Source organism: Procambarus clarkii, chromosome 76 (genome assembly GCF_040958095.1).
Source record: "Procambarus clarkii isolate CNS0578487 chromosome 76, FALCON_Pclarkii_2.0, whole genome shotgun sequence".
In the NCBI taxonomy this organism is placed as follows: domain Eukaryota; kingdom Metazoa; phylum Arthropoda; class Malacostraca; order Decapoda; family Cambaridae; genus Procambarus; species Procambarus clarkii.
The window spans coordinates 28,067,432-28,095,398 of NC_091225.1; the positions used below are offsets into that span (position 1 = coordinate 28,067,432).

Here is a 27,967-nt window from a genome sequence, read left to right on the forward strand (position 1 = left end):
TTTTTCCATCCTGACATGTGCCAAACCTCACTGAAGGACAGAAAATGCTATGACGTCAGCTGCCCCACACTTTCACGTGAAAGGCACGGAACGCTACATAAAGAGTGGCAAGCAGGATAATGAATTTGGAGGAAACCCTATAAATTTTTTATACCAGACGGGCAGAGAATTCAAAAGGAGCAGCATGGAGAATGTATGGAACTGGATGCCAGATCCACTTGCATTCCAGAATTACAGATACAATTACCCACCGAAAGGGAACTACAACTACGACAGACAACTGCCTTACAACAATCAGTACTGGTCAGAACAAACTCATTATGTCCACGAATAATGGGCTTGCCGAAAAAGTCTCCCATTCAAACTATCACTAATAGAGTAACCTCATTCATATTTGCCAACATACAAGGACTGAAAACAAGAACAAACAACAAAGTACAGTTCATAAATGGCCTCCTCACGGAGTCAAATGCAGTATTTGGAGCTTTCACAGAAACCCATGCAGGGGAATTGTTGTACAGTGAGATCTGGATTCCAGGATATAACCTATACAGGTGTGATAGGAAAATTAGGTCACATGGAGGAGTGGGTCTGTATATTAGGGAAGATCTTGTATGCTCGGAGCTCCTAAACGTTACAAATGAGGTGGTAGAGGTACTGGGATTGAAAATAGAGAAAATAAATTTAGTGATTATTCTAATATACAAACCACCAGATGCAACGGCTGAGGAATTCACAGAACAGATAAGCAAAATAGAGAATAGCCTTGATAATTTGGAGAACCCGTTACCAGATATTATCTTCCTAGGTGACTTCAACTTGCCTAGTCTCAGGTGGAAAACAGCAAACAATAATATTATACCAGGAAATCCATCAGGACCTAACCAACCACAGATTAGAGAACTACTTAGATTCTGTGACAAATTTTCACTCAATCAGCAGATATCGGAGCCAACGAGAAATGAAAATATTCTAGATCTGGTCTTTACGAACAATGAAGACATTATCAGAGACATTACGATATCAGATACCACATGCTCAGATCACAAGCTCATTGAAGTGCAAACGACCATCAATACTCAGAATAGACCTAAAACGTTGATAAAGCGAGAGGGGCTATTCAGTAAATTCAATTTTAATAATAAAAGGATAGATTGGGAGATAATAAACAGGGAAGTTACAAACATTCCATGGGGAACTGTTCTAAGTAATACAAGTCCTACAGAAGGAATAGAAAAACTGACTTCAGAAGCGTATCAAGTCTGTCTGAAACATGTTCCTTTGAGGAAAGCCAGAAAGAGATCTAACGTAGAAAGAGAACGCAGACGACACTATAAACGCAGGAAAAAAATAACGGAACTGCTTATGCAGACACGAATTTTCCGTCAAAGAAGGAATAATTTAAATAGGGAGATTGAAGAAATCGAGCGGAAATTGAAACACTCATATGAAACTGAAGAAAGGCAGTTAGAACAGAAAGCAATTCAGGAAATAAAGAAAATCCAAAATATTTCTTCTCATATGCGAAATCAAAAGCAAAAACCACTGCCAGTATTGGACCTATTCGTACAAGTGAAGGTTCATACACGGAGGATGACAAAGAAATTAGTGAAATCCTAAAAAAGCAGTATGAGGACATGTTTAGCACTCCAATAAACAACATGAAGGTGGAAGATCCAGACAATTTCTTTATGCGGGATATTCAAACCCCTGTAAATATAACTGATATAAACATGAGCGCACTAAATTTTGAAAGAGAAATTGAAAACATGCCCATGCACTTGGCCCCAGGTCCAGACTCATGGAATTCAATATTTATAAAGAAATGCAAAGTGCCGGTAGCACAGGCACTCAGTATAGTGTGGAGGAAGAGCTTGGACACGGGGGAGATACCAGATGCACTTAAAGTAGCAGACATAGCCCCTCTACACAAGGGAAGGAGCAAAGCATTGGCAAAGAATTATAGACCAGTTGCACTAACATCGCACATCATAAAAGTATTTGAGAAAGTGATTAGGAGTCAGGTCACAAATTTCATGGAGACCAATGACCTTCACAACCCAGGCCAACATGGATTTCGAGCGGGAAGATCGTGCCTCTCACAGCTACTTGAGCACTACGACAAAGTCACTGAGGCATTAGAAGAAAATCAGAATGCTGATGTGATATACACGGACTTCGCAAAGGCTTTCGATAAATGTGACCATGGCGTGATAGCACACAAAATGAAGTCAATGGGAATAACCGGTAAAGTAGGACGCTGGATACTCAGTTTTCTGTCAAACAGGACTCGGCGAGTAACGGTCAACCATATAAAATCTAGTCCAAGTTCAGTTAAAAGCTCTGTACCTCAGGGTACAGTCCTTGCACCGCTGCTTTTCCTTATTCTCATATCAGATATAGACAAAAATACAAGTCACAGCTTCGTATCATCCTTTGCAGATGACACAAAAATCAGTATGAAAATTACCTCGGCTGAAGACATTGAAAAACTTCAAGCTGATATTAATAAAGTTTTCGACTGGGCATCAGAAAATAACATGATGTTTAACAGTGATAAATTCCAGGTACTGTACTCAGGTACGGTAAAAATGAGGACCTTAAACATAATACAGAGTACAAAACACAATCAAATGTACCCATAGTAGGAAAACAGCATGTAAAGGATTTGGGAATAATAATGACTGACGACCTAACGTTTAAGGAGCATAACCAAGCAAATATTGCGACAGCCAGAAAAATGATAGGATGGATTACGAGAACTTTCAAATCCAGGGATCCCATCACAATGGTTGTACTCTTCAAGGCACTTGTGTTGTCCCGTCTTGAGTACTGCTCAGTACTCACTTCCTCCTTCAGAGCAGGAGAGATTGCTGAAATAGAGGGAATACAGAGAACATATACGGCACGCATAGACGCAATAAAGCACCTAAATTATTGGTATCGTCTCAAAGCCCTCCAAATGTACTCACTAGAAAGAAGACGAGAGAGATATCAAATAATATACACCTGGAAGATACTGGAGGGCCAAGTACCAAATCTACACAGAAAAATAACAACGTACTGGAGTGAACGATATGGAAGAAAATGTAGAATAGAACCAGTGAAGAGCAGAGGTGCCATAGGCACAATCAGAGAACACTGTATAAACATCAGAGGTCCGCGGTTGTTCAACGTCCTCCCAGCAAGCATAAGAAATATTGCCGGAACAACCGTGGACATTTTCAAGAGGAAACTAGATTTATTCCTCCAAGGAGTGCCGGACCAACCGGGCTGTGGTGGGTATGTGGGCCTGCGGGCCGCTCCAAGCAACAGCCTAGTGGACCAAACTCTCACAAGTCAAGCCTGGCCTCGGGCCGGGCTTGGGGAGTAGATGAACTCCCAGAACCCCAACAACCAGGTATCAACCAGGTATGGTGAGGGGGTGGGAGGAGGAGAGGTGTTACTGTTTGGAAGGGAAGTCCCCTTCCATTATAACATCAGGCAGTGAGGACCTTTCTGGTGTGCACTCCCTGGCACGTTTTGCCTGCATACCACTAGGTCCTGGTTGTGGCTCACTGCTTGGTTTTCTCAAATCTGTCCATGGAATCTTGTTTTTCCCTTCTTTGCAAGCTGTCTCTGTAGTAAGGCATCACATTGTCATTGAAAAGATTAAGGCCTATTACAGCTTTCTCTGGGTGAGTCTTTTCAATAAAAGTTTGCATCTCTTCCCACATCTGACACACCTTCTTAATTTCTGCAGAAAGGACATTCGCTACTGCCTCATCCTCCTCCACTGGAGAAACATCCTCGGCTGAGTCTTCTTGCTGTTCCGTTTGAAGGGCTTGGAATTCTTCGGTGGTCAGTTCTTCATTGTGTTCTTCCACTAACTCCTCCACATCATCATCGTTCAATTCCAAGCCCATTTGCTGGCCCAGAGTAACAATTTCCTGAACAATAGGCGCATCATTTACAGGCTCAAACCCCTCAAAGTCTAGTTCTGTCACACATTCAGGCCACAATTTTCTCCAGCCAGAGATCAGGGTTCTTTGAGTCACTTCTTGCCAGGCTTTGTCAACGAGTTTTAAAGAACTACAAATGTTAAAATGGTCTTTTCAGAACTCTTTGAGAGTGAGGTTTGTGGCTTCAGTCACTTCAAAATATTTCCAGAAAAGTGCCCTATTATACAGTTTCTTAAAATTCGCTATGATTTTCTGGTCCACAGGCTGAATTAGAGTGGTGGTGTTAGGAGGAAGGAACTTTATTGTGAGAAATTTACTGTATCTGTGCATCAATTCATCTTCCAATCCTGGAGGATGAGCAGGAGCATTGTCGAGGAGAAGCAGGGCCTTGAGTGGCAAACCTTTCTCCTGCAGATATTTTCCTATGGTAGGGCACACCACTTCATTCACCCACTCCGAAAAAAAATCTTAGTCACCCTGTGCCCTTTTGTTAGTCTTCCACATCACACACATTTGGTGTTTCTGCACTTTATACTGTTTGAAACCCTTGGATTTTCAGAATGATACACTAGCAAGGGTTTAATTTTCAAATCGCCACTTGCATTTGAACACAGCACAAGCGTAACCCTATCTTTTATAGGCTTGTGTCTGCGCAAGGATTTTTCCTCCTTGGTAATGTATGTCCTCTTAGGCAATCTTTTCCAGAACAGTCCTGTTTCATCACAATTAAAAATCTTGTTGCGGTAGGTATCCCTCAGCCTCTGCAAACTCTTTAACCATTTAACTGCGCAACGCGCCTGCAGGCCCAGGCTTCAGGTGCGCAACGTGCCTCCGGGTATTTGTATTTTTCACGTTCCATTCAAAACTCCCGCGGCTACATGGGGTTCACATCAGCTTCCTCAGGGCTCTTGTAAACAGACGCCATCTTTAAAAAAAATCGTGGTCCACATTCTCAGGTGTGGGAGCCTCAGTAGTGAGTGAGCAACCAAGGCTGGTGCTCGTAGCATGAGCGCACAGCACTGCTGTTCAGCATGTGACCACAGCATCGCCTAATAATGTCATATTATATATATAACTTGTATTATTTAGACATGATAGTATTATAGAAGACCCTGAGTGTGATAATGACTGGGTACAATGTTCAAATATCAGTGATTCAATGCTGTTCACGATGTTCACAGCGCTAGCCACAGCACCACAGCATTATTTCGTCCATCTAGGAATCTTTAAACGACTTTTTAGGTTCCTTTTCAAAATAAACTTGTGGTCAATTATTCATTTACAGGAATTTGTGATCAGGATTGTGATTATAATTAGCGTTGAGCGTAGTATTGTGGAAGGAAGAATTGTGGTGAGGGAGGGAGAGAATTCAGGTACCCTCTCAGTGTGGCAGCCACTCTTGTTTTGCTCGCCATACTAACTTCGTGGTTCGCTATGGGGAACATACATGTACATGGGTATATACAGTGTGTGTATGTATATACTGTAACCCCGTGATTATCCGGGATTCGAACATCCGGAAAATGCCCTTATACGGCCAAAATTGTGACCGGATAAAGTTTTCTCAATATCCGGCTAAAATGGCCACAGGAACTGGATAAAAGCTGGTTTGGCCGGATAAAAATTCGTACTGTATTAATCCCGTCTGCCTGTGGCTCTATAGATGCATGGTGAAGGAGGTGGTGGGGTGGGTGGGTGGTGTCGGGAGGGTGGGAGGGGAGCGTCGAGAGGGACCAACTGAGTACAGGAATTACCATTAATTTTAGAACAATTAATCATTGCCAAAAACAAATGAAATAAGTACTAGTAATTATGTAATAACAAATAAATAAGTTTCCTAAAAGCAATGTGCACAGACTGAAGTTTCCATAACCCTTCAATTGCGCATCGCATCATATGATGCTTTGGAGTACTACGCAAAATTTAAACGGCCCGCGGATATACGGGGTTCACCACACCTTCATCAGGGCTCTTGTAAACAGACGCCATTTAAAAAAAAAATCGTGGGCCAAACTCCCGGGTGTTAGGGGCCTCAGTATTGAGTCAGCTACCAAGCCTGACGCACGCAGCATGAGCTCACAGCACTGCTGTTCAGCTTGTGACTACAGCATCGCCTAAAAATGCCATAATATACTTGTTTATGCTATTATGTAGCGATGATATTATTACAGAAGACCCCTGACTGTGATAAAACTGATCAGGGTTCTGATAATAACAGGATTGTGGTGATATTTGGCGCTGTGCGCCAAGGAGGGAGGAGTAATGCTGTGGGAGGGAGGATGGTGGTGTTGTCTTTTGAGTGTCTGTGGCCACCTTTTATTGACTGCACTCACCATACCAGCTTAGTGGTTCGCTATGGTGAACACAAATGTAGATACTTATATATAACGTGTGTATAGTGTGAGATAACAGCGAGAGTAGGAGGTTGGGAGCCGCCATTTTGGTGAGGGTGGAGCGTCGTCTGCAGGACTTATCATGTTGTTTACTGATGACCACGATGGTCTTTGGGCACCATACCAGTTTACTTGTACAAGTATGGTGAATAAAACAGGTAGATATTTATATATAATGTGTGTATATAGCGTAATAACACCACAAACAGTATTGTTGTAGGAGAAATATTAGTGCGTCTGGCCGTGAGGGCGGCCGCCACCAGCTGACTGTGTGAGTAGCTACATCTCTGTGCCTTTACTCACCATACAAGCTTAGATGTACCAACACTCTCCCTCCCTCACTGCTTCTATCCCTCCCAGCCTCTTCCCCTCAATGCCTCCTTCCATCAATCACTACCTCCCATCCCTCCCTCAATACCTTCAAGGTTGGTGGCCCGTTGCCATGTGAGGGCCCGCCGATACCGAAACAAACCCAATATCGACCGCCAGACTGGTATATGAGGTTCCAGATACTGGATCTCCCAAACCGGTCAATGGAACCGGCAGATTGGTAAATAAGAGACTGTTAAATAGTCGATACTGTATCTACATGTGTGTTTTACCATAACAAACCACTAAGTTGGTATGCCGAGTCAAAAAGCAGCAAGGAGTGGCCGGCACACCAGCCAGCCACTGGCTGCCACTCACTCCTTCACCAAAATTCTCCTCCCACTATATTGTTTTTGCTTTTATTCACTATATACAGACATTATATATAAGTATCTGCATGTTTTGTTCACCATAGCAAACCACTATGCTGGTATAGTAAGTGCAGACAGCAACAGGTGGCCACACAGATTCGGCAGTCGATGCTTCAGCCCTCCCACCCGCAACATTACTCATCTCACAGCACAGCACAAATTATCACACCAATCCTGCTATTGTCAGAATCCTAGTAATTTTTATCACAGTCAGGGTCTTCTGTAATACTATCATTGCTAAATAATACCAGTTACATATATTTTTGACATTTTTAGGTGAAGCTGTGGTCACAAGCTGAACAGCAGTGTTGTGAGCTCATGCTGCTTGTGCCAGCCCTGGTGGCTCACTCAGTACTGAGGCCCCCACACCCGGGAATGTTGCCGACAATTTTTTTTTAAATGGCGTCTGTTTACAAGAGCCCTGCAGAAGGTGATGTGAACTCCTTGTATCTGTGGGCCGTTTAAATAGTACTCCATATTTTTTATGGAGTTATATTATTTTTATTTAAACTTCAGTTTAAATAGCGGGTAGTACTCCAAAAGTCATACTGTAACCCCGCGATTATCCGGGATTCAAACATCCGGAAAACGCCCTTATACGGCCAAAATCGTTATCGGATAAAGTTATCACAATATCCGGCCAAAATGGCCACAGGAACCGGATAAAAGCTAGTTTGGCCGGATGAATATACGGCCATACTGTATTAATCCCGTCTGTGGCTCTAGACGCATGGTGGAGGAGGGGGGTGGGGTGGGTGGGTGGTGTTGGGAGGGTGGGAGGGGTGCGTCAGGAGGGACCACCTGGGTACAGGAATTACCATTAATTTTAGAACAATTAATCATAGCCAAAAACAAATGAAATAAGTACTAGTAATTATGTACATGTAATAACAAATAAATAAGTTTCCTAAAAGCATTGTGCACAGGCTGAAGTTTCCTTAAAAAATATTGTGAATTTTTTTCCTCCTGGCGGCCTACTTAACGTGCTATAGCTGCCCCACCCCAAGTGGACCCGTCCAACACTGGTCAACCCATGTGCGTCCGTCCCTCGTGTTATACACAGTGCTGCGCCATTAGTGAAATATTTTTTTAAATAACTTTTTTATTTTCATAGTAACTTTGAACATTTTTGGCCAAGACTATGTCTGGTAGCAGCATCAATCGTTCTGGAGGTGTTAAGAGGAAGAAAGTTGTCCTAACAATTAAAGACAAGTCACTGTTATACACCTCAACCAGTGCGGCCTCACAGTGTTGCGCCATTAGTGAAATATTTTTTTAAATAACTTTCTTAATTTTCATAGTAATTTTGAACATTTTTGGTCAAGAATATGTCTGGTAGCAGCATCAATCGTTCTGGAAGTGTTAAGAGGAAGAAGATTGTCCTAGCAATTAAAGACAAGTTACGTGTTGTTCAACCAGTGAGGCGTCACAGGCAGCCAAGCGCCTTCAACAAGTGAGGCGCCACAGGCAAGCCAAGCTCCTTCAACAAGCGAGGCATTACAGGCAAGCCAAGCGCTTTCCACAAGTGACGCGCCACAGGCAAGCCAAGCGCTTTCAACAAGTGACGCGCCACAGGCAAGCCAAGCGCTTTCAACAAGTGAGGCGCAAGCAAGCGCCTTCAACAAGTGAGGGCATGCAACGCTTCAACAAGTGAGGTGCAAGCAAGCGCCTTCAACAAGTGAGGCCTCACAGGCAACCCAAATGCCCTCAACCAGTGAGGCTTCAGCAGCTGGCAGTCAAAACTAACTTAGCTTAATGAACTGTACAGTAATTTTAAGTGTTAATTTTAGTGTTGTGTTAGTATAGGTTACGTAAATTGTTTAAGAATTTTTAACTTCAAGATGTGTGGCATCAATCAAGAAGACGAACACCAACAAGGTAAGTTGAGGTTTCTAGTTGAATATTTAATAATTGTATGTGGCAAGGCAATTCAAATTATGTTGTTTGTAGTATAAAAATAGTTGGAAATGGTCACTTTTGGACTCGTAGGTAAAAAAGTACCATTATCCGAAAAATGTGATAATCCGGCTGGGGGTCCTTCCCATATAGTCTGGATGATCGAGTGGAGACAGTATTGCGCAGCCTTACGTCAATTTCTCAACATATCATATAAAGTGTTGTGCAATTTAAGGGTTAACCACCGCACTGTGTAGAGTGCCTTGAGGCATTAGATTGGGGGTACGCAGAGCACCAGATTGGGGGTTAGATCGGGGGTGCGCAGAGTGGCGCTCTTGGGTATAGGGAGCGATTCAAAACTTCTGCGGGTATACGAGGCTCACATCCTGTGTCTCAGGACTCCTTTAAACAGACCCCATTTTTAAAGAAAATCGTTCTTAAGTGTGAGAGCCTCAGTACTGAGTTAGCAACCAAGGTTGGCACACAGTTTGCCACCAGACTAGTACCCGAGCTGAGAGGTATGAGCTACGAGGAGAGGTACGGAATTAAACCTCACTTCGCTGGAAGACACAAGAGTTAGGGAGGACATGATCACCACATTCAAGATTCTCAAGGGAATTGATAGGGTAGATAAAGACAGGCTATTTAACACAAGGGGCACACACACTAGGGGACACAGGTGGAAACTGAGTGCCCAAATAAGCCACAGAGATATTAGAAAGAACATTTTTAGTGTCAGAGTGGTTGACAAATGGAATGCATTAGGAAGTGAGGTGGTGGAAGCTGACTCCATACACAGTTTCAAGTGTAGATATGATAGAGCCCAATAGGCTCAGGAACCTGTACACCTGTTGATTGACGGTTGAGAGGCGGGACCATAGAGCCAGAGCTCGACCCCCGCAAGCACAATTAGGTGAGTACAATTAGGCGAGTACAGCATGAGCTAACAGCATCGCTGTTCAGCTTGTGACCACAGCATCGCCTAAAATTGTAAAAATATATATGTAACTGGTATTATTTAGCCATGATAGTATTAGAGAGGAGCCTGACTGTGATAAAGACTGTGTACAATTTCCAGATATCAGTGAACACAATGCTGTTGTGGGATAGGTTGGACATGTATATGAGTGGGAGGTTATAAATAGGAGCTGCCTCATATGGGCCAATAGGCCTTCTGCAGTTACCGTTATTCTTATGTTCTCATGTTCTGTTCAAGATGTTCAAAACACTATGCAGGTAGCCACAGCACCCTACCATTGTTTGGTCCATCTTAGAATGTTGAAATGAATTCTCATGTTCCTTTACAGAATAAACTTGTGGAAAATGATTAATTTACAGGATTTAGTGACCAGGATTCTGATAATAGCAGGATTGTGGTGATAATTAGCCCTGTTCGCAGTATGGTGGGAGGAGTAATCTTGGTGAGGGAGGGAGGGAGGGAGGTAGCGTCGTCTACTGATTCTGCGTGGCAGCCTGTTATTGTCTGAACTCAGCATACCGGCTTAGTGGTTCGCTATGTTGAAAACAAATGTAGATTCTTATACTGTATATGATGTGTGTGTATATAGTGTAATAACAGCAAAAGGAGTATGTTGGGAGAAGGAATGTTGCCGAGAGAGGTGTTGGTGAAAGAGGGAGTGAGGTGGCGTCTGCTAGTGACCCTGAGAGCTTTATCGCTCAGCGCCCATTATTTGCTCAACTTCTCAGCTCCATCATGGCTATAGTATGTCACATACAATATTTAATTTTATTTTGCCGTGATCAGAGGCTACAATTTAACAAGAGAAAATAATTTTTTGCGCAGAATTTATTTTCGGCTCACCACAGAATTGTCCTTTATTATGGCCGTACAGCATGGTGGTTAAGTCTAGCCAGCCTGCTATCTGTCCGCACGGCCATGACGTTAGGAAGTTTGCTGCTTTGGCTGCCGTGTTTGCCATTTCTTGGGTCAATATTCAGGCGCAGTGCTTTTGGAGGTCGAAAAGTTCTCAGTGATCCCTGGAGGCTCCCAGTCACCCTCCCTCCCTCCCTCCTGCTGATGTTTTTTTTTTCTCATTGTTTGGATGCTTAGCTTCCGAACTGGATTGCTAGGTAGCCAGCACAAGGGGTCCGGGGCTCCCCCATCACCCTCTCGGGGAGGGGATGGCTGTGCTTACGAGTGGTGCGACGGCAAAGTGTGATGTTTGCTTGTTTCCCTTGTTAACTTGGGACTGGTGGGTGTTTTGCCTCTCTGGTTTTTGGTTGCAGTTTTCTTACCATGTGGGGTCTGTTTTGTTATGCCTACTTTTCTGGGTGCCTAACCCCATTGGATGGCAGATAAGGAAAAACCCCAACCATGGGGTGTTTGCCAGGGCCATTCCTCCCTGTACCTCTCTGAGGGGGCCAGGTTCTGGTTCATGGTCCCCGGTAGGCTGAACTCCATTGACTAATGCCCTGATCGAGCTCAAGTCATTTCCAGTGCTGTGCCTTGTGGTGTGGTCCTGTTCTGTGGTGGTGTGTGAACCAGGAGTAATTTCACAAGTACTCGGGGCTGCATATGCCTAGGGTTCCTTTCCCTAGGTGCCCAGTAGGTATTGCCCTTGTGGCTTGGGGTTATCTTCCACAAGTCGCTTGGGGTCTGCCTCTGTAGAATCTTTTGCTTCTCGGTAATTGCTTAATTGCCTTGGTGTCAGCTGGGGTGTTTCTTGCACCACTTGTTTTGTCACTGGTAGGGGCGCAAGGTACTGTGCAGCTAGTTTTCACCGGGTCGTTGTCCCTCATGCAGGGGTTTTCTTTTATTTTTGTTTCCTGCCTGGTGGGGGTCTGCCCCTTGGTGTTGGTACCCCTTCTATATAAATTGGTGGTCCTACTAGGTCCCTGTGAGTGTACACCTCCCAAGGGTTCAACTGTTAGTAGTTCGCTGGATAGTTTGGGGTGCCAGTTATCAGTATCTTGCCTGGGCTTCCCTTAGCAGAGCATGTAAGGGCCCTGGAAACCCCCTTTAGGGCTCCATGGTCCGATGGATGCATTCTCTGGGTCCCATCTCACTTCATGTGAGTTTGAGGGTTGCTCTGTCCCCTTGTCTCAGGATGACAATCACCAATTTGTGCCTCCCTCATGTTGCCTGTTGGGTCCATGACACCTTTAACCCGGAGTCCTGCGAGTGGTGTTCCTTGCTTGTACTCCAGTTCATCCAATCCACTGATCTTAATACTCGGGTGCAGGCAGCTTCGGCGTTGCATGCATGTTTTAGGTTGCTGCAGTGCGCTGGGTTGGTTACTAACCCGGATGCCCCGAGCCTGCCCAGTTTTGCATATAGGGATTCGAACTTGTGGTTGTTATCGCCTCAACTTTGTTTCGTCCAAGCCTCCCTTGTCCTTCCCCTGCTGTTCTTCGACCCTCTGCACCCAGTTCTGAAGTGTTTAAGGGTTTCAGAGTCAGGGCAGGGTTTAGTTGGTGGTGAGATTCGGGCAGTTTCAGGGGATGCTCCTTCTGGTGTGATGACGGAGGCATTCGAGCCTTTTTCTCCAGCCGGTGCTTCTGGGTGTGACCAGTGGGCCCTGTTTGTTCCAACTTTTCCGGTGGACTCTGCCTTATCTCTTGAGGCACAGGGTTTGCAGGACGACTCGGCCCCGGGTCCTAATGTGGAGGTTCCCGAGGCAAGGGAGGGGGTTGACTTGGGGGGGGCTTGGGCTCCATTTGACCCCGCTTGGGTGTTGGTACCCTATGAGCGAGGCTTGTTGTTGCAGGGGGGTGGGGTTTTCTTATCCTCTCCCTCCCTATACGATTTTGATATAGCATCAACCCCTCCCCGGGATCCCTCTGGTACTTCTGTTCCTCGCTTCCGAAGGTTTTCGGCTTCCCGCATCGTGCCCCATTAGGTGCGGGAGGCCATTGTGGCTCGAGGCCATCTCTTGCACGACCTGGATTGTGCCTCGATAATGGATTCTGCCTCATTTGTGATCGGTTTTTCCTTTCCTTACTGGGTGCGTTACGAGGTTCCGGAGTCGTCCTCTTTGGCAAAATAGCCTGTATTTTCAATGGCAGAATGGCATACGTTCTGTCGGTCCCACATGCTTCAGTGGCGAGAGGCCCTGACAGTTGTTCAGATTTACCCGGGGGGCGAGATTGAACGCTTCACTGCTTGTTTGTAGCAGTGTCACGGACATCCCTGTCCTTCTTTGGGATGTCAGCCTGTGTAGCTTCGCGTGCAGGTTCCCTTCCTTTCGGCTACCCTGGTTGCTGAGGACTTACTCATCTGTGACCATTAGGCTTCGGTCTTGCGTTTCTTTTCCCTTCTCAAGCTGTCTTCGGACTGGCTTAAGGAGGACATGGAGCCGTTGGTTGCTGATCCTAGTTCTGGTGCGTTGGTCGCAGTGGTGCGGGCATCGGCTGCCTTGTTGAAGCTGTTTGTGCCGATCCTGAGGGAGGCTGTGTGTCTGTTTTTTGCTTCTCGTTTTGGGTGCCATCAGGCGGTGCTCGCTCAATCCTTAGAATCCGCTTGAGCTCTGGCTCTTAGGTTTTCTATCCCCATTTTGTCCTTTCTGTTTGCAGAGTATGCGATGGTGCAGTTTCTGCAAACGGAGGTTTCTATTTGTCGTCCCATCTTGGACTTTTTGGTTCTTAGGGGGGCCCGTGGGGTTTCTTCTCAAAAGGGTCATGCCCCAGGGCTCGAGGTTCCTCTTGTCGTGGTATGCCAGTGGTGCCATTTTCAGAGTCGCAACAGCCTTCCGGGCCGACGACGTCTGGTTGGAGCGGTAATTGCTCTGCTCATCTATCGGCTTTTCATAAGGGGCTTCGGCCCTTTCGTTGGTCATCCTATTGACGAGGCAATTGGGGGGGAGAGGTTCGTACAGTTTGCTCACGCCTGGTCCCACGATTTGTCGGCTTTTCGGGTCTCTTCATGCGGCTTGCAGTGGCATTGGGTGGCCCCTCCTTCTTCGGGGGGCTTGGAGCTGGCAGGGCAGGCTCTCTCTCTCTCTGTTGGGTCATCTTGGAGTGGGTTTGCTTGGGTGTGGACAAAAGTCCTCATCCCTCAGGTCGGATTCCCGCCTGTTTCCGGTTCTGAAACGAGACTGTGCGGACTTGCGGTACATTCTGGACTTGTTCCATCTGAACCTCTGGGTCTATTGCTCCTGTTTTCGGATGACTTCTTTGTCCCAGGTCCGGCTTCTCTTGGAAGCGAGCGCTTGCATGGTGCCCCTGGAGCGAGTGGCGACCTCCTCCCGGGAAAGTCCCTCTTGTTTTTATCTTTGGTTAAGTAGCTCCGGGAAGCCAAAGGGGCTCCCCCAGAAAACTAGCGTTGAATGTAATGTAACATCATTTTTTGAGTTAGACCCGGAGTCTTCCCGGCAACCCTCCCTTCCTCCGGTCGGAGATTTTTCACAGTGTTTGACATCCAGCCTCTGAACTTGGGGGTGATAGCCGGTGTGGGAGGTCTGGAGCTCCCCCTTTCCCCTTCTGCAGAAGTGGGGAGCTGCACTGACAGTGGCACGGAGATGGTTGTGACATCATGCTCGCTTGTTCGTTTTTAGTTTGGAGAGTTCTTCTCAACAGTTTGGCTTTCAGTAGCAATTTCTGGAGGGAGCCCCTACGGCTCCACGGAGCTATCCATGGCTGATATGGATACCCTAACTATTTTGCATCAGTCGATGTGGGTGGAGTTCTAGACCTACTGGGGACCACGAGCCAGAACCTAGCCCCCTCAGAGAGGCACGGGGAGCAATGGCCCATAGAATTGCACATGTGATTTGGAGCATTCTGTATCTGCCATCGATCGGGACAGGCACCCAGAAAGGTAAGCCCCACAAAACAAACCCCTATTCTGGTTAACAACAAAAATCGACAAACGAGTGGACAGAACTCCCCCAGGAAAACAAACTAACAAGCATGACGTCACACGAGCCGCGCCGCATGTTTGCACAACTCCCCCCTCCCCGGGAGGGGGAAGGGGGAGCCCCAGATCCCTGCGCCGGCGATCCCCGCCCCAGTTCCTCGGCTGATGGGATAATGCACGGTCGTGTGGCTCCAGCTCCGGTCTTGTCTCAGTGCTGTGACTTGTTTGCAGTGCTGCTCCTACGGTGGTTGTGTGAGCTGGGAGTAGTATTCTCAGGTACTCGGCCTGCATGTGCTTAGGGTCACCTTCCCTGAGTGCCCTGTAAGTACCACCCTTGGGGCTTGGGGTTGCCTTCCACAAATCACCTTGAGTCTACCTCTGTTGGCTTTTTGCTGCTTGGCGTTAGCTGCCCCAAATGTTTGGGGGTTTTCCTCCCTTGTTTACCTTGGTAGGGGGGTCTGCCTTGTGTTCCCCCCCCCCCTTATATTAGGTTTGTTTGTGTGGTGGCACCCCCCTGCTTCGCCCTCACAGGTGGACACGTCCCGTGGGTTCAGCTCTAGCAGTTTGCTTGGTAGTTTGGGGCGCCAGTTGGCAGTGCCCTGCCTGGGATAACCCTTAGCAGACCCAGTCTAGGAGCCCTGGGAAACCTCCCGGGGGCTCTCGGGTCCGATAGTGGAGACCCTTGCATCCCCTCTCGCTTTGTGCGAGTTGAGGGTTGCTCTGTCCTTTTGTCTTAGGGTGACTCTCCTTGTTTTTTGCCTCCGTCATGCTGCCTGTTGGGTCGGTGACACATTCGACCCTGAGTCCTGCGAGCTTTGTTGCTTGTTCGTGACTCCATTCACCCAGTCTGCTGATGAATTCCCGTGGGTGCAGGCAGCTCGCGCGTTGCGAGGTAGGTTGTTGCAACGCGCTCGGGTTTGTCGCTTCCTCGGACGCCACGATGCTGCCCCGCTTTGTGTAGGGACCCAGACTTGGGGGTTTTGGTTGCTTTGGCCTTGGTTCCTTCGGCCTTGGTTCCTTCCACTCCCCCTTGTTTTTCTCCCTCCTGCTTCCGGCCCCTACGCATCTGCAGGCTTCGGGGTCGGGGCGGGGTTAGAGGTTCCGAGACTTGGGCAGTTTCGGGGGTTGCCCCGTCCGGGGTAGCTGCGGAGGCATTTGAGTCTGTTCCTCCAGCCGATGCTCCGGGGTCTAACCAGTGGGCCCCTTCTCTTCCAGCTCTCTCGGCTGCCCCGGCTTTTTCTTGTGGGGCTGGGGCTTTGGAGGGCGAATTGGCCCTGGGGCCTGTTGTAGAGGCTCCTGGGGTTGGGGAGGGGGGCCTTGGGCTCCATTGCGCCCCGCCTGGATTTCCGTCCTTCTGAGCGGGGCTTACTGTTGCGAGGAGTGGGGTTTTCTTTCCCCCCTTCTGCGTACGATTTGGGCTTGTGTTCTGTCCCCGGGTCGGTTCCGTGTCCCTGTGGTTTTTCGGTTCCGTCTTCCAGAGGTTTTCGGCTACCCGCATCTCTTCGCCTGTGGTGCGGTTGGCCTTTGCGGCTTACCTCCTGCGTGTCCTGGAATTTGCCTCTATACTGGTTCCTTGTAGCTGTTTGGGCTCCTTGTAGCTGTTTGCGCTCCTTTGTAGCGGTTTGGGCTCCTTGTAGTGGTTTGGGCTCCTTGTAGCGGTTTGGGCTCCTTGTAGCAGTTTGGGCTCCTTGTAGCAGTTTGGGCTCCTTGTAGCCGGTTGGGCTCCTTGCCGCCGGTTGGGCTCCTTGCCGCCGGTTGGGCTCCTTGCCGCCGGTTGGGCTCCTTGCCGCCGGTTGGGCTCCTTGCCGCCGGTTGGGCTCCTTGCCGCCGGTTGGGCTCCTTGCCGCCGGTTGGGCTCCTTGCCGCCGGTTGGGCTCCTTGCCGCCGGTTGGGCTCCTTGCCGCCGGTTGGGCTCCTTGCCGCCGGTTGGGCTCCTTGCCGCCGGTTGGGCTCCTTGCCGCCGGTTGGGCTCCTTGCCGCCGGTTGGGCTCCTTGCCGCCGGTTGGGCTCCTTGCCGCCGGTTGGGCTCCTTGCCGCCGGTTGGGCTGCTTGTCGCCGGTTGGGCTGCTTCTCGCCTTGTTGGGCTACTTTTCTTTCGCGTCCTGCGCATGTGCCGTGGAAGTTTGTTTTGGCTCCGGGCAGTGTGCACACGTGGTGTTCTGCATCCATTTATCTCAGGGGGCTTCGCCTCTCGCTCTTTTCTTAATCCAATCCGTGCCCCGTTGCTTTGGGGGTGTTCTGGAGCGCCGCTGTGGGGAAGTCACAAGGTTTTTTCCCTGCATTCTAGGGTGGGGAGCCTCCTTCGCTGCTCCCCTTCTCCTCTCCAGCATGGGCTGGAGAGGAGATCCGCCTGTCAAGCGGATTCTGTGCTTCATGGGCGCTCTTGTTTTTGCTCTTGGGGCTGTGTATGGGGACAGCCCTAGTTGGGCTGCCTAATGTGTTCCTTCGATTGCCTTTTCCACTGCACACGTTTCTTCTACCGTCCCTGTGGCTCAGTTGGGTGCTCGGTTTCTGCCTGTGTCCCCTTGTGTGCCACTCATGTTCCGATTTATCTTTATCTTCTCTGTCGCTTCCTCAGGGAGTGTGGTGACGTTCTGCTGCGGTTTTGGTACTGCGGCTGCGTGTTGGGGTTGGTTGTGGCATTTTGTTCGGCCCTTTCGTGCTCCTTCTGGGGCCCTCCTTCCTTGCCGGTCTTGCTGTGCCGGGCCTGGTTTTTCCATGTTCCTTGGATTCTCTGTCCTGTCCTCGTTGTCCTCGCCTCGTTGAGCTGGCTGGGGATGAGCTTGGGGTCTTCGTCTCGCCCCTCGCCTATCCGATTTTGGTTCAAGTTCCAGAGCCTAGTGGCTCCCTTCCTTAGTGTTTTTCACGGCTGCCCCGGGGTTTTTCTTGACACTGGGGCTTTGGGGGGACAGCTCGGCCCCAGGGCCTGCAGGGTGGGTTCCCGGGGTTGGGGGGGGGCTAACGTGAGGGGCCTCAGGCCCCGTTGGTCCCCGCCGGGGTATTTCTACCCCTCTGGGCGGGGCTTGCGGTTTTGTGGTGTGGGGTTTTTCTGTGCCTCCCGTCGGCCCCTCCCTGGGCTCGGTTTCCTTGTCCATTGTGCCCTTTGCTTCTGTCCTGTCGGTGGGTGCTTTTCTACGGTCTTCGCCCCTTTTTTCCGGGACGGGCCTTCTCCGTCATGTCCCCCTCTTCTTGGGGTTTCTGCATGACTTTTGGTCTAGGGTGTGATGGGGTTTTTGTGCCGTCGTCCTTTGTGTTTGCTTCTTTTTGTTCTCGAAGGTTCGGGACGGTTTTGCTCCTTCCCGTTTTCTGGTACGTCTGTCGTCATTCGGTTGAGCTTCCCTCTGGTCTTTTCTAGGGCTTGTGGGTCCTATTCCAGGCAGTTTCTGGGTGTTTGGCCTTGTTATTCTGTTCATATCTCTTCTCTTAGCGCTGTCTCGGCGCTACTCATTTTCCTGAGGGCGATTTTGCTTCTCTTAATGAGTCTTTTCGCTCCTGCCCTTCTGCGGGATGTTGGTGCGGGGCGGCTCCTTATGCGGGATCCTTCCCTGTCGGCTGCACTTGTGGCGGTGGACTTGCATGCTTGTGGCATTTTGGTTTTGGTCCTGCATTTTCTTTTCCCTCCTGGGGCTGTCATAGGATTGGCTTGCGGAGGATGTATAGGCACTTGGGGCCGTTCCTGGGTCTGGCACCTTGGTTTCTGCTGCTAGCGTTTGGTATCGATGTTCCTTCTGTGCCGTTTCACAGGCTGTCTCGTGCATTGTTTCACCTCCGGCCTGCTCACGCACTGCCTGTACCGTTCTGGTCTTTGGACCGGGTGCTCTCCTGTTTTTCTTCTCCTTGGTTGTTGTGGCTCCTTCGGTTCAGGTTGGCTTTGCCTCAGCTCTCTTTTTATGTTGGCATTGGCCTCTGGGGGTCGTGTGGCAGAGCTTCATGCTCTTCTCAGGCGCAGTGGTTTTTGGCTCCTGTGGTCGTGGTCATAGGTCTCTTCGTCTGCAGCCGTTCTCCCTTTTTCTAACGAATGATGTGCCTGCTGCTTTCCGAAGGGGTCCTTGGGTTGTCTCAACTTCGTGTTGAGGTGTGGTTCACCGACCGCCTCCCGGGTATGTCCCCTTGTTTTCTTAGGTAGTCTTTGGTGAATAAGCTCCGGGAAGCCGTAGGAGCTCCCCCCAGAAAACCAGCGTTGAATGTAATGAAACGCCATTTTCTGGGTGAGTCCCGGAGGCTCCCCGGCACCCTCCCGCCCTCCGGTCGGCGTTTTTTTTGCGGTTTTGATATCCAGCCTCAGAACTGGGGCGGGGATCGCCGGCGCGGGGGTCTGGGGCTCCCCCTTCCCCCTCCCGGGGAGGGGGGAGTTGCGCAGACATGCGGCGGCGAGGCTCGTGTGACATCATGCTTGTTAGTTCATTTTCCTGGGGGAGTTCTGTCCACTCGTTTGTCGATTTTTGTTGTTAACCAGAATAAGGGTTTGTTTTGTGGCGCTTACCTTTCTGGGTGCCTGTCCCGATCGATGGCAGATATAGAATGCTCCAAATCACATGTGCAATTCTATGGACCATTGCTCGCCATGCCTCTCTGAGGGGGGCCAGGTTCTGGCTCATGGTCCCCGGTAGGCCTAGAACGCCACCCACATCGACTGATGCAAAATAGTTAGGGTATCCATATCAGCCATGGCTAGCTCCGGGGAGCCTCTGGGACTCACCCAGAAAATGGCGTTTCATTACATTCAACGCTGTTTTTTTTAATCAGATAGGGTTTGCTTTGGGGTACCCACCTTTCTTTGGTGCCTGTCTTGGTCGATGGCAGACATAGAATGCTTCCAACCTCACGAGGCTTTCTATAGGCCATTGCTCCTCGTGCCTCTCTGAGGGGGGCCTAGGTTCTGGTTTCTGGTCCCTGTTAGGCCTAAGAACTCCATTCACTTGGCTGATGCCACGGTCTAATTCACTCATATCAGTCCGGATAGCGCCAGGGAGCCTCTGGTCTCACCCAGAAGATGGCATTTCATTACATCAATGCTGGTCTTTTAGGTCCAGATAGACAGTTGGCCAACCATCTCTTTCTTGTAGAATCTCTGTGATTCATAAAAACTAAGTAGATTTGTTACACAGGATCTTCCTGTTCGAAAACCATACCGTCTGTCCATTATGATGTCATTATTGTATTCTCCAGGTGTTCTACCCATTGTTGTGTTAACAACAATGGATCAGCCCATTTGGTGTTAGCTATTTTTTTCTAATGTTTTAACTACCATACTTGTTAATGATACGGGTTTATAATTTAGAGGGTCTTCTCGGATACCATTTTTGTAGATTGGAATTATGTTTGCCTTGCTTTGATGTCCATAGGGAATGGAAAGGATGGGGGAGGTAGAGGGATGGGGAGATGAAATTCAGGAAGAGGATGTGGGTGTAGAGAGAGAGGAGGTTTGAAAGTTCGGTGGCCTGTCCACCATGGGTTGACATTTTTGTATGTGTTGTTTGTTTGCGTGTGTGTTATGTTGGGTTGTCAGTACATTGGCTGGGGGGGCTAGTGTTTGTGACCTTGTTGGTGTCCTAAAGCACTAGAGCCGATGGAGTTGGCTGAAGGAGGCTAATCTTAGAAACATCAGGGTAGTTACACTTCTGACGCCACGACAAATGGTTTTTTGGTTTTATATTTTTTTTGTAGGTGTTTTATTTATATATATATATTTTTTTTTTTTTTTTTTTTTTTTTTTTTTATTTATTTATTATTATTTTTTTTTTTTTTATTTATTATTTATTTATTTTTTTCTTTCTTTCTTTATTCTTCATTTGGTGTAGATTGGGTCCGGGATGGGCCACTCATCTGGATCGTCTGGCAGACCGCTTAGTATCTGAGGGCTTGGGAAGGCCTCATCATGGATATGTCTGATCACTTTTTGTTGGAGAGTGATTCTTCTGGTTCTGTGTGGTGGTTCGTGGATCTCGTAGTCGCTGGTGGTGTTTTCTGCTACGAAGGGATCTTCTGGGTCTGGGACATACATGTTCTTCATACGGTACAGCTGTCTTCTGGCCAGGTAGCTGAGCCTAATGTTCATTGGCTTCATGTTGAGCGTCTCATGGATCAGGTCGGTTCTCACCCTGTCACTCAGAGTCAGGCCCTCTGCAAAGCGAAGTGCTTTGTTTTGTACTCGTTGAATCTTCAACATGTTGGATTTGTTGGTGAGGTTCAGGGGAACGTATGGGTATTCCAAGCTAGGCCTTATGATCATTCTGTACACTATGTTTGCCTTTTTCTATGTACTGTATCTGCTAAGATTCCATTGCGCAGGGATTGGTACCTGTTTACAGTCTGCTGGCTGATATATTTTACCTATACTGTATATCTTTGTTTTATTTGGAGAAAGACCCATTATAGTATTGGAATTATTAAAAAAAAATCCTATTTGGGAAATCTTTACTAGATTTCAAAGATTCTGTATTTGGTATTTGTTGACTTTAAACGACTTGGTCATCTCTCAATCCTTTCTTTCACAGCTCCTACAGTCACCAGAAGAATAATACCTGCAGTGTCAGGACCCAGTGGTATTGAATAATACCTGCAGTGTCAGGACCCAGTGGTATTGAATAATACCTGCAGTGTCAGGACCCAGTGGTATTGAATAATACCTGCAGTGTCAGGACCCAGTGGTATTGAATAATACCTGCAGTGTCAGGACCCAGTGGTATTGAATAATACCTGCAGTGTCAGGACCCAGTGGTATTGAATAATACCTTCAGTGTCAGGACCCAGTGGTATTGAATAATACCTGCAGTGTCAGGACCCAGTGGTATTGAATAATACCTGCAGTGTCAGGACCCAGTGGTATTGAATAATACCTGCAGTGTCAGGACCCAGTGGTATTGAATAATACCTGCAGTGTCAGGACCCAGTGGTATTGAATAATACCTGCAGTGTCAGGACCCAGTGGTATTGAATAATACCTGCAGTGTCAGGACCCAGTGGTATTGAATAATACCTGCAGTGTCAGGACCCAGTGGTATTGAATAATACCTGCAGTGTCAGGACCCAGTGGTATTGAATAATACCTGCAGTGTCAGGACCCAGTGGTATTGAATAATACCTGCAGTGTCAGGACCCAGTGGTATTGAATAATACCTGCAGTGTCAGCATCCACACACACTGTCAGATATACTGCATACGTGTTGTCAGCAGCATTATGAAACACATTATGGTGTAAGAAATACTACATGTAGATGGGTAAGACTGTCTTCAGCACACTCATGTGAATGACTATATGTATTATCAATATGTCATGCATTATTAACATCTCATGCACTATGGTAACAAAGAAAATGTGTATTTAAATTAAATTTGGTGTATCATTAATTTTAAAATCTTGGTATTAGTTCATTGTGTATGTGGTACAGTATTGTTTTTAATACTATTGTTTGGCAAGAAAACATTTTAAGATTTTCAAATTAATTATTTTTATAATCAGGTTCTAATATAAAAAAGTTTAATATATATTTTCAGTTTTAAAACATTACATACTTTTTCTCCTATGTGAGCCATTGTAAATGTTGAGAAAGCATTTAAAATAAATAATCTTTATACTGTATAGTAATTATGAATTTTTTCTTAGGTAATTTGCTCTTAAGCTCAAAAGGCTCTCCAAATAAGATAATATATCAGTGTTCTTAATGCTCAGAATTTATTTATTTATTTACATATTTACATGAATGGTATAGGGGATTTAAAAATAACAATGTGCGTGGTACATTGGATCAGTAAGTTCTTGTAAAAATCACATACATATATTTTTGCAAATGACAGACCACATGAGGGTCCACTGTACCTGACTCTTGTGCTGTGGTTATATTTATAATAAGACATCCATCAGTTCTGTGGTTATATATATAATAAGACATCCCTCAGTTCTGTTGTTATATTTATAATAAGACATCCATCAGTTCTGTGGTTATATTTATAATAAGACATCCCTCAGTTCTGTGGTTATATATATAATAAGACATCCCATAGTTCTGTGGTGATGTTTATAATAAGGTTCTGTAGTGAAACATCTTAATACTGTGGCTGTATTTATAATAAACCATCCCTCTCTGCTGTTGCTATATGTACAGTATGATAAAACAGTATAATTATAAATAAATTTATAATATATTTAATTTTCCTATACAAAGACATTTTGCTAAATCTTAAAAAAAAAAAATTGCCACAAGATTTGTTTGTAATGTTTACAAAGTTATACACGGACACTAACTTTCCTGCTGGTGAACGCATGTGGAGACGTAGATTTGTATGATTGCTTTTACACTTGCTGATTCACAGGAAATATTGTAGAGTATATTTTATGTCTAGCACATTTTATAATATAATAAGCACAATATTATCTTACTATTTATGAATAATACCAGTGGTTTACATATTGTAACTTTTTTCCATTCTCTTGTGTCTTTGACAAGTAATTAAATTGCTTTATATTCCTACAAAAGTTAGATTATTCCAATTGCTTATCTGATATTGAGTGCCATCTATTGACAACAGAGTTAACACTATAACCTGTGTGCTCTATTCTGGTTACTCTATACTGATTACTATGTAGTTACTTGAATTATTTATGTATCCGACAGTCCAAGTGTTTTTGGCATCTCTTAACAATATTTGCTTTAGTAATAAATAAAAGCTCATGCATTTAAAATTATATAAAAAATATATTACTAAGATTTATAAAGAACACAACAATTTATAAAGGAGACAAATACTAGTAATAATTGTCTACAAGACTTAACTAATGAAATGTAGAATATTTCATTAGATAATACTTGCTTATTGGATCAAATAGCTGTAAAGGTTTATACAATCAAGAAAACTGTACAAATATTTATTCAAAAGAAAAATGTCATCAGTGTTGAATGTTTAAAATTATATTATGAAAACATCTCGCATAATAGCATACAAAACATTTTGAGAAAAAAAATAAATACATTGTCTAAACTACTTTAAAAAATATCAAAATATAAATAAGTGACCATTCAGGAGAAAAGTCATATCACTGTAGAATGTGCCTGAAAGACTTTAAAAATAAATTATGGCTAATAACACACACACAAGGATTCATAAAGGAGAGAAACCATATCACTGTTCAGTGTGTCAAAAAAACTTTACACGGAAATCAAATCTAATAACACACATGAGGATTCATACAGGAGAGAAACCACATCACTGTTCAGTATGTCAAAAAGACTTTCCACACAAATTATCTCTAATAACACACATGAGGATTCATACAGGAAGGAACCCATATCACTGTTCAGTATGTCAAAAAAACTTTACACAAAAATCATCTCTAATAACACACATGAGGATTCATACAGGAGAGAAGCCATATCACTGTTCAGAATGTCAAAAAGACTTTCCACAAAAATCATCTCTAATAACACACATGAGAATTCATACAGGAGAGAATGCATATCACTGTTCAGAATGTCAAAAAGACTTTCCACAAAAATCATATCTAAGAAGACACATGAGGATTCATACAGGAGAGAAACCATATCACTGTTCAGAATGTCAAAAAGACTTTTCACAAAAATCATCTCTAATAACACACATGAGAATTCATACAGGAGAGAATGCATATCACTGTTCAGAGTGTCAAAAAGACTTTCCACAAAAATCATATCTAAGAAGACACATGAGGATTCATACAGGAGAGAAACCATATCACTGTTCAGAGTGTCAAAAAGACTTTTCACTTAAATCAAATCTAATAACACACATGAGGATTCATACAGGAGAGAAACCATATCACTGTTCAGAATGTCAAAAAGACTTTTCACTTAAATCAAATCTAATAACACACATGAGGATTCATACAGGAGAGAAACCATATCACTGTTCAGAATGTCAAAAAGACTTTTCACTTAAATCAAATCTAATAACACACATGAGGATTCATACAGGAGAGAATGCATATCACTGTTCAGTGTGTCAAAAAGACTTTTCACAAAAATCATATAAAAGAAAACACATGAGGATTCATACAGGAGAGAAACCATATCACTGTTCAGAGTGTCAAAAAGACTTTAAACAAAAATCAAATCTAATAAAGCACATTAGGATTCATACAGCATAAGTCATTTGAATATTGTCAAAAACACACAGAAATCACAATAGCGTGATGCATCAATGAAAAAATCCACAAGGACCGTGACGAGGATTTGAACCTACGTCTTAGATCATCGCAGACGCTGCCTTATCGACTGAGCTACGACATGGTAAAAAGAGTTGAAACCAGAAGTTTTACTGAACTTACTTGAATCCTGCAGCCTCTCCGAGACAAAAACCAGGGTTTTACACAACTCCCCCATGCACTCTAGCTATGTCAATAGGCCGTTCTACCTCTTCTGACGGTTCGAATCCTCGTCACGGCCCTTGTGGATTTGTTCATTGAAGCATCACGCTATTGTGATTTGCGTGTGTAATGAAGTGAGGGGAAGAGGCAGAACAACCAAAGAACTCCCTCCCAAAAGAAAACAATAAAACTTACTTGGCATAGTTATTACTTTCTCTTTTCCCCTCCAGCTTTTACTGCGCATAACTCTACTGCTCTCTTGATCTGTCGTGATATTCCCTTCATCCCCCGACTTTTTCAGTTACCCATTCAGTGTTTTGTGGTCCGTATCTTTGTGAGTAAATGGTATACAGTCTGTTCCGTTTATCTCCCCTCAAATTTTACGCTTTTTCTTCATGATCCTAAACACCTGTTGGACTCTTTACCAGAGCCTGTGCTCCTTTTGGAGGATTTTAACTGTCAGCATACCTTCTGGGGAGATATTCTGACAAACACCCAGGGATGCCTTCTTGAACCATTTGTGCTCACTTCTCTTCATTTATAACTAGTGAATTCTGGCAAACCCACTCATGTTGATTCCCCACCCTTTCCTGTATTGATCTTTCTGCTCATCTTCTCTTTATATGGACTTCACCTGGCGGGTTCTTGATGACCTACATAAGTGACCTTTTCCCCATCCATCTCACTTTTCTTTTCTTCTCACCCTCCCCTCTCCTTCCCTAGATGGAAGTTTGACAAGGCTGTTTGGAACCTCTTTACCTTTGTGTTACTCTTTCCAACCTCTCTGATTTTCCTCTTTCCCGAGACCCCCTCCTCCTTTCATGACAGTTTTTGATGCTGCCCTCCTCGCTCTACCTCCCGGGGTGCACAGAAGTGCATTCCCTGGTGGAATGCAGCCTGTGCTCAGGCTGTCCACTGTAAGCGTGCGGCCTGGAAGAAACACCATTGTTGATGGACGCCTGATTCTTTGCTTTTGCGCCAGAAGTCAAGTGTATGACTAAGAGTGAGAGTTGGAGATCTTTCATTTCCACTATTATGTCTAACACCCCTCTGCCCCTGATCTGGGAGGAAATCTGCAAGTTAGTGGGTAAGGTAAGTTTTTTCCAGATGGCTTGCCAGTTCTTCACCTCTGTGGTTCTGTTGTGGCAGATCCGGTCTCAGTCAAAACCAAACTGGGTTCACACTTTTCAACTGTTAGCTCCGATTCTCATCTTCCTCCTTTCCTTACTCTTAAGCCTCTTCTTGAATCTTGTCACTTAGATTTTCAAACGCCTCTTCATCTTCTCTATAACGCTCCTCTCTCTCTCAGAACTCCATTCTGCCCTGGCCTTCTGCGGTTCTACAGCGGCGGGTTCATTTGATATTCATTATGTAATACTTTGACATCTCCCTCCATACATATTTCAGTATTTACTGAATGTTTATAACAGTGTCTGGGAGTTGTCATCAGTTCCCAAGGACTGACTTGAGGCGGTTATTCTTCCTATTTGAAAACCTAGTTCTCTGTGGTCATTCCCTAAAGACTTTCGCTCCATTGCTTTAATGAGTCGTGTCTGCAACCTCTTTAAATGTATGGTCAGTGTCTGTCTGATATGGTTCTTGGAACGCTATCGCCCTCCCTCTCTTCTTCTCAATTTGGCTTTCGCAAGTGTTGCTGCATGACTGATGTCCTCCTGAACTTAGAGGTCTATGTTTGTACTACCTTTGCTGTGAAGACCTTCGTGGTTGCAGTCCTTTTGGACCTGGAAAAGGCGTATGACACCACCTGGAGATACCACATTCTGTTCCAACAATGTTCTTTTGGCCTTCGTGGCAATCTCCCTCTCTAACTCAAGATCTTCCTCTCTTGTCGTTCCCTTAGAATGAGATTCTAAGGGAACCTCTCTGCCTCTTTTCGGCAATACGAAGGTGTACCTCAAGGTTGTGTTCTGAGCACTACTATTTTCCTGGTAACCCTCAATGGTCTTCTTTCCTCCCATCCCTCTGGCATTTTCTCAGCTCTCTATGTTGATGATCTTACCCTCTGCTGTCAAGGTGATGACTCGCCTTTTCTCCAATGGCGGCTTCAACTTGCGATTGATACCATGTTGTCCTGGGCCACCAATCATGGCTTCAAGTTCTCTCCAACTAAGACTTGTGCTATGACCTTTACTTGGAAGCAGGTCGTTCTTCGACCCCACTCTGTCCTCTTTATAGTAATCCTCTTTTATAAAGGATTCTGTTAAAGTTTTTGAGTTAATCTTTGACACTTGCTTCTCTTAATCACCCCTTATCTCTTACCTTCGAGTTGAATGCTTCAAAGCCCTTAACTTACTTAAGGTCTTGTCCCATACTTCCTGGAGAGCTGAAGGGCTCATGCTGCTTGCTCTCTTTACATTCCTTTCTCATGCTGTCTAAACTCAATTACGGCTGTCCTGCTTACTCTTCTGCCTCCCCCCTCCCTGTTCAGCTCGTTGATGCCATGAGGGGGGCTTAGTGGGCGGCTGCTGGAGTGTAATGCTCCTTGGGACACTCCTCTGCCTTTTTGTAGCCTTGTGCTCCTGCTGCTATCCTCTCTAATTGTGCTGAACAACTTTTCCTTTTCCTTCTGTTTCGTTTTTCTCCCCCCTCTTCTCCTATCTGCTTGTCGTTTCCTGCCGACCTTTTGCTTGTTTTGGTTATTCCTTTGGACTACTTCTATTTTGACGCCCGGGTGCTTGAGGAGCATACTCCTGCACCCGTAGAACTGTAGTACCCAAAGTCGAGAGCGAGGGGAACCTTTTATTGTCCATCCTCCTTTCATCACTGAACACGATCTCGACAGACTGACGGTTCTTAAGGTGGCGTTTGTGGGGCGTATACTC

At 45.7% G+C, this 27,967-nt stretch overlaps 1 protein-coding gene across 3 annotated transcripts in view; it reads left to right on the forward strand.

Annotated features, from left to right (window-relative positions):
- Positions 1 to 25,327, forward strand: part of LOC138357126 (zinc finger protein 271-like) — an 86,432-nt gene extending 61,105 nt beyond the window's left edge. For all 3 annotated transcript variants that reach the window (XM_069313759.1, XM_069313760.1, XM_069313761.1), the window contains one exon: positions 21,283 to 25,327. In XM_069313759.1, coding sequence (XP_069169860.1) covers positions 23,859 to 24,905 — 1,047 coding nt within the window. In that variant the 5' untranslated portion in view covers positions 21,283 to 23,858 and the 3' untranslated portion in view covers positions 24,906 to 25,327. The remainder of the gene's footprint in view (positions 1 to 21,282) is intronic.
- Positions 25,328 to 27,967: the final 2,640 nt, after the last annotated feature.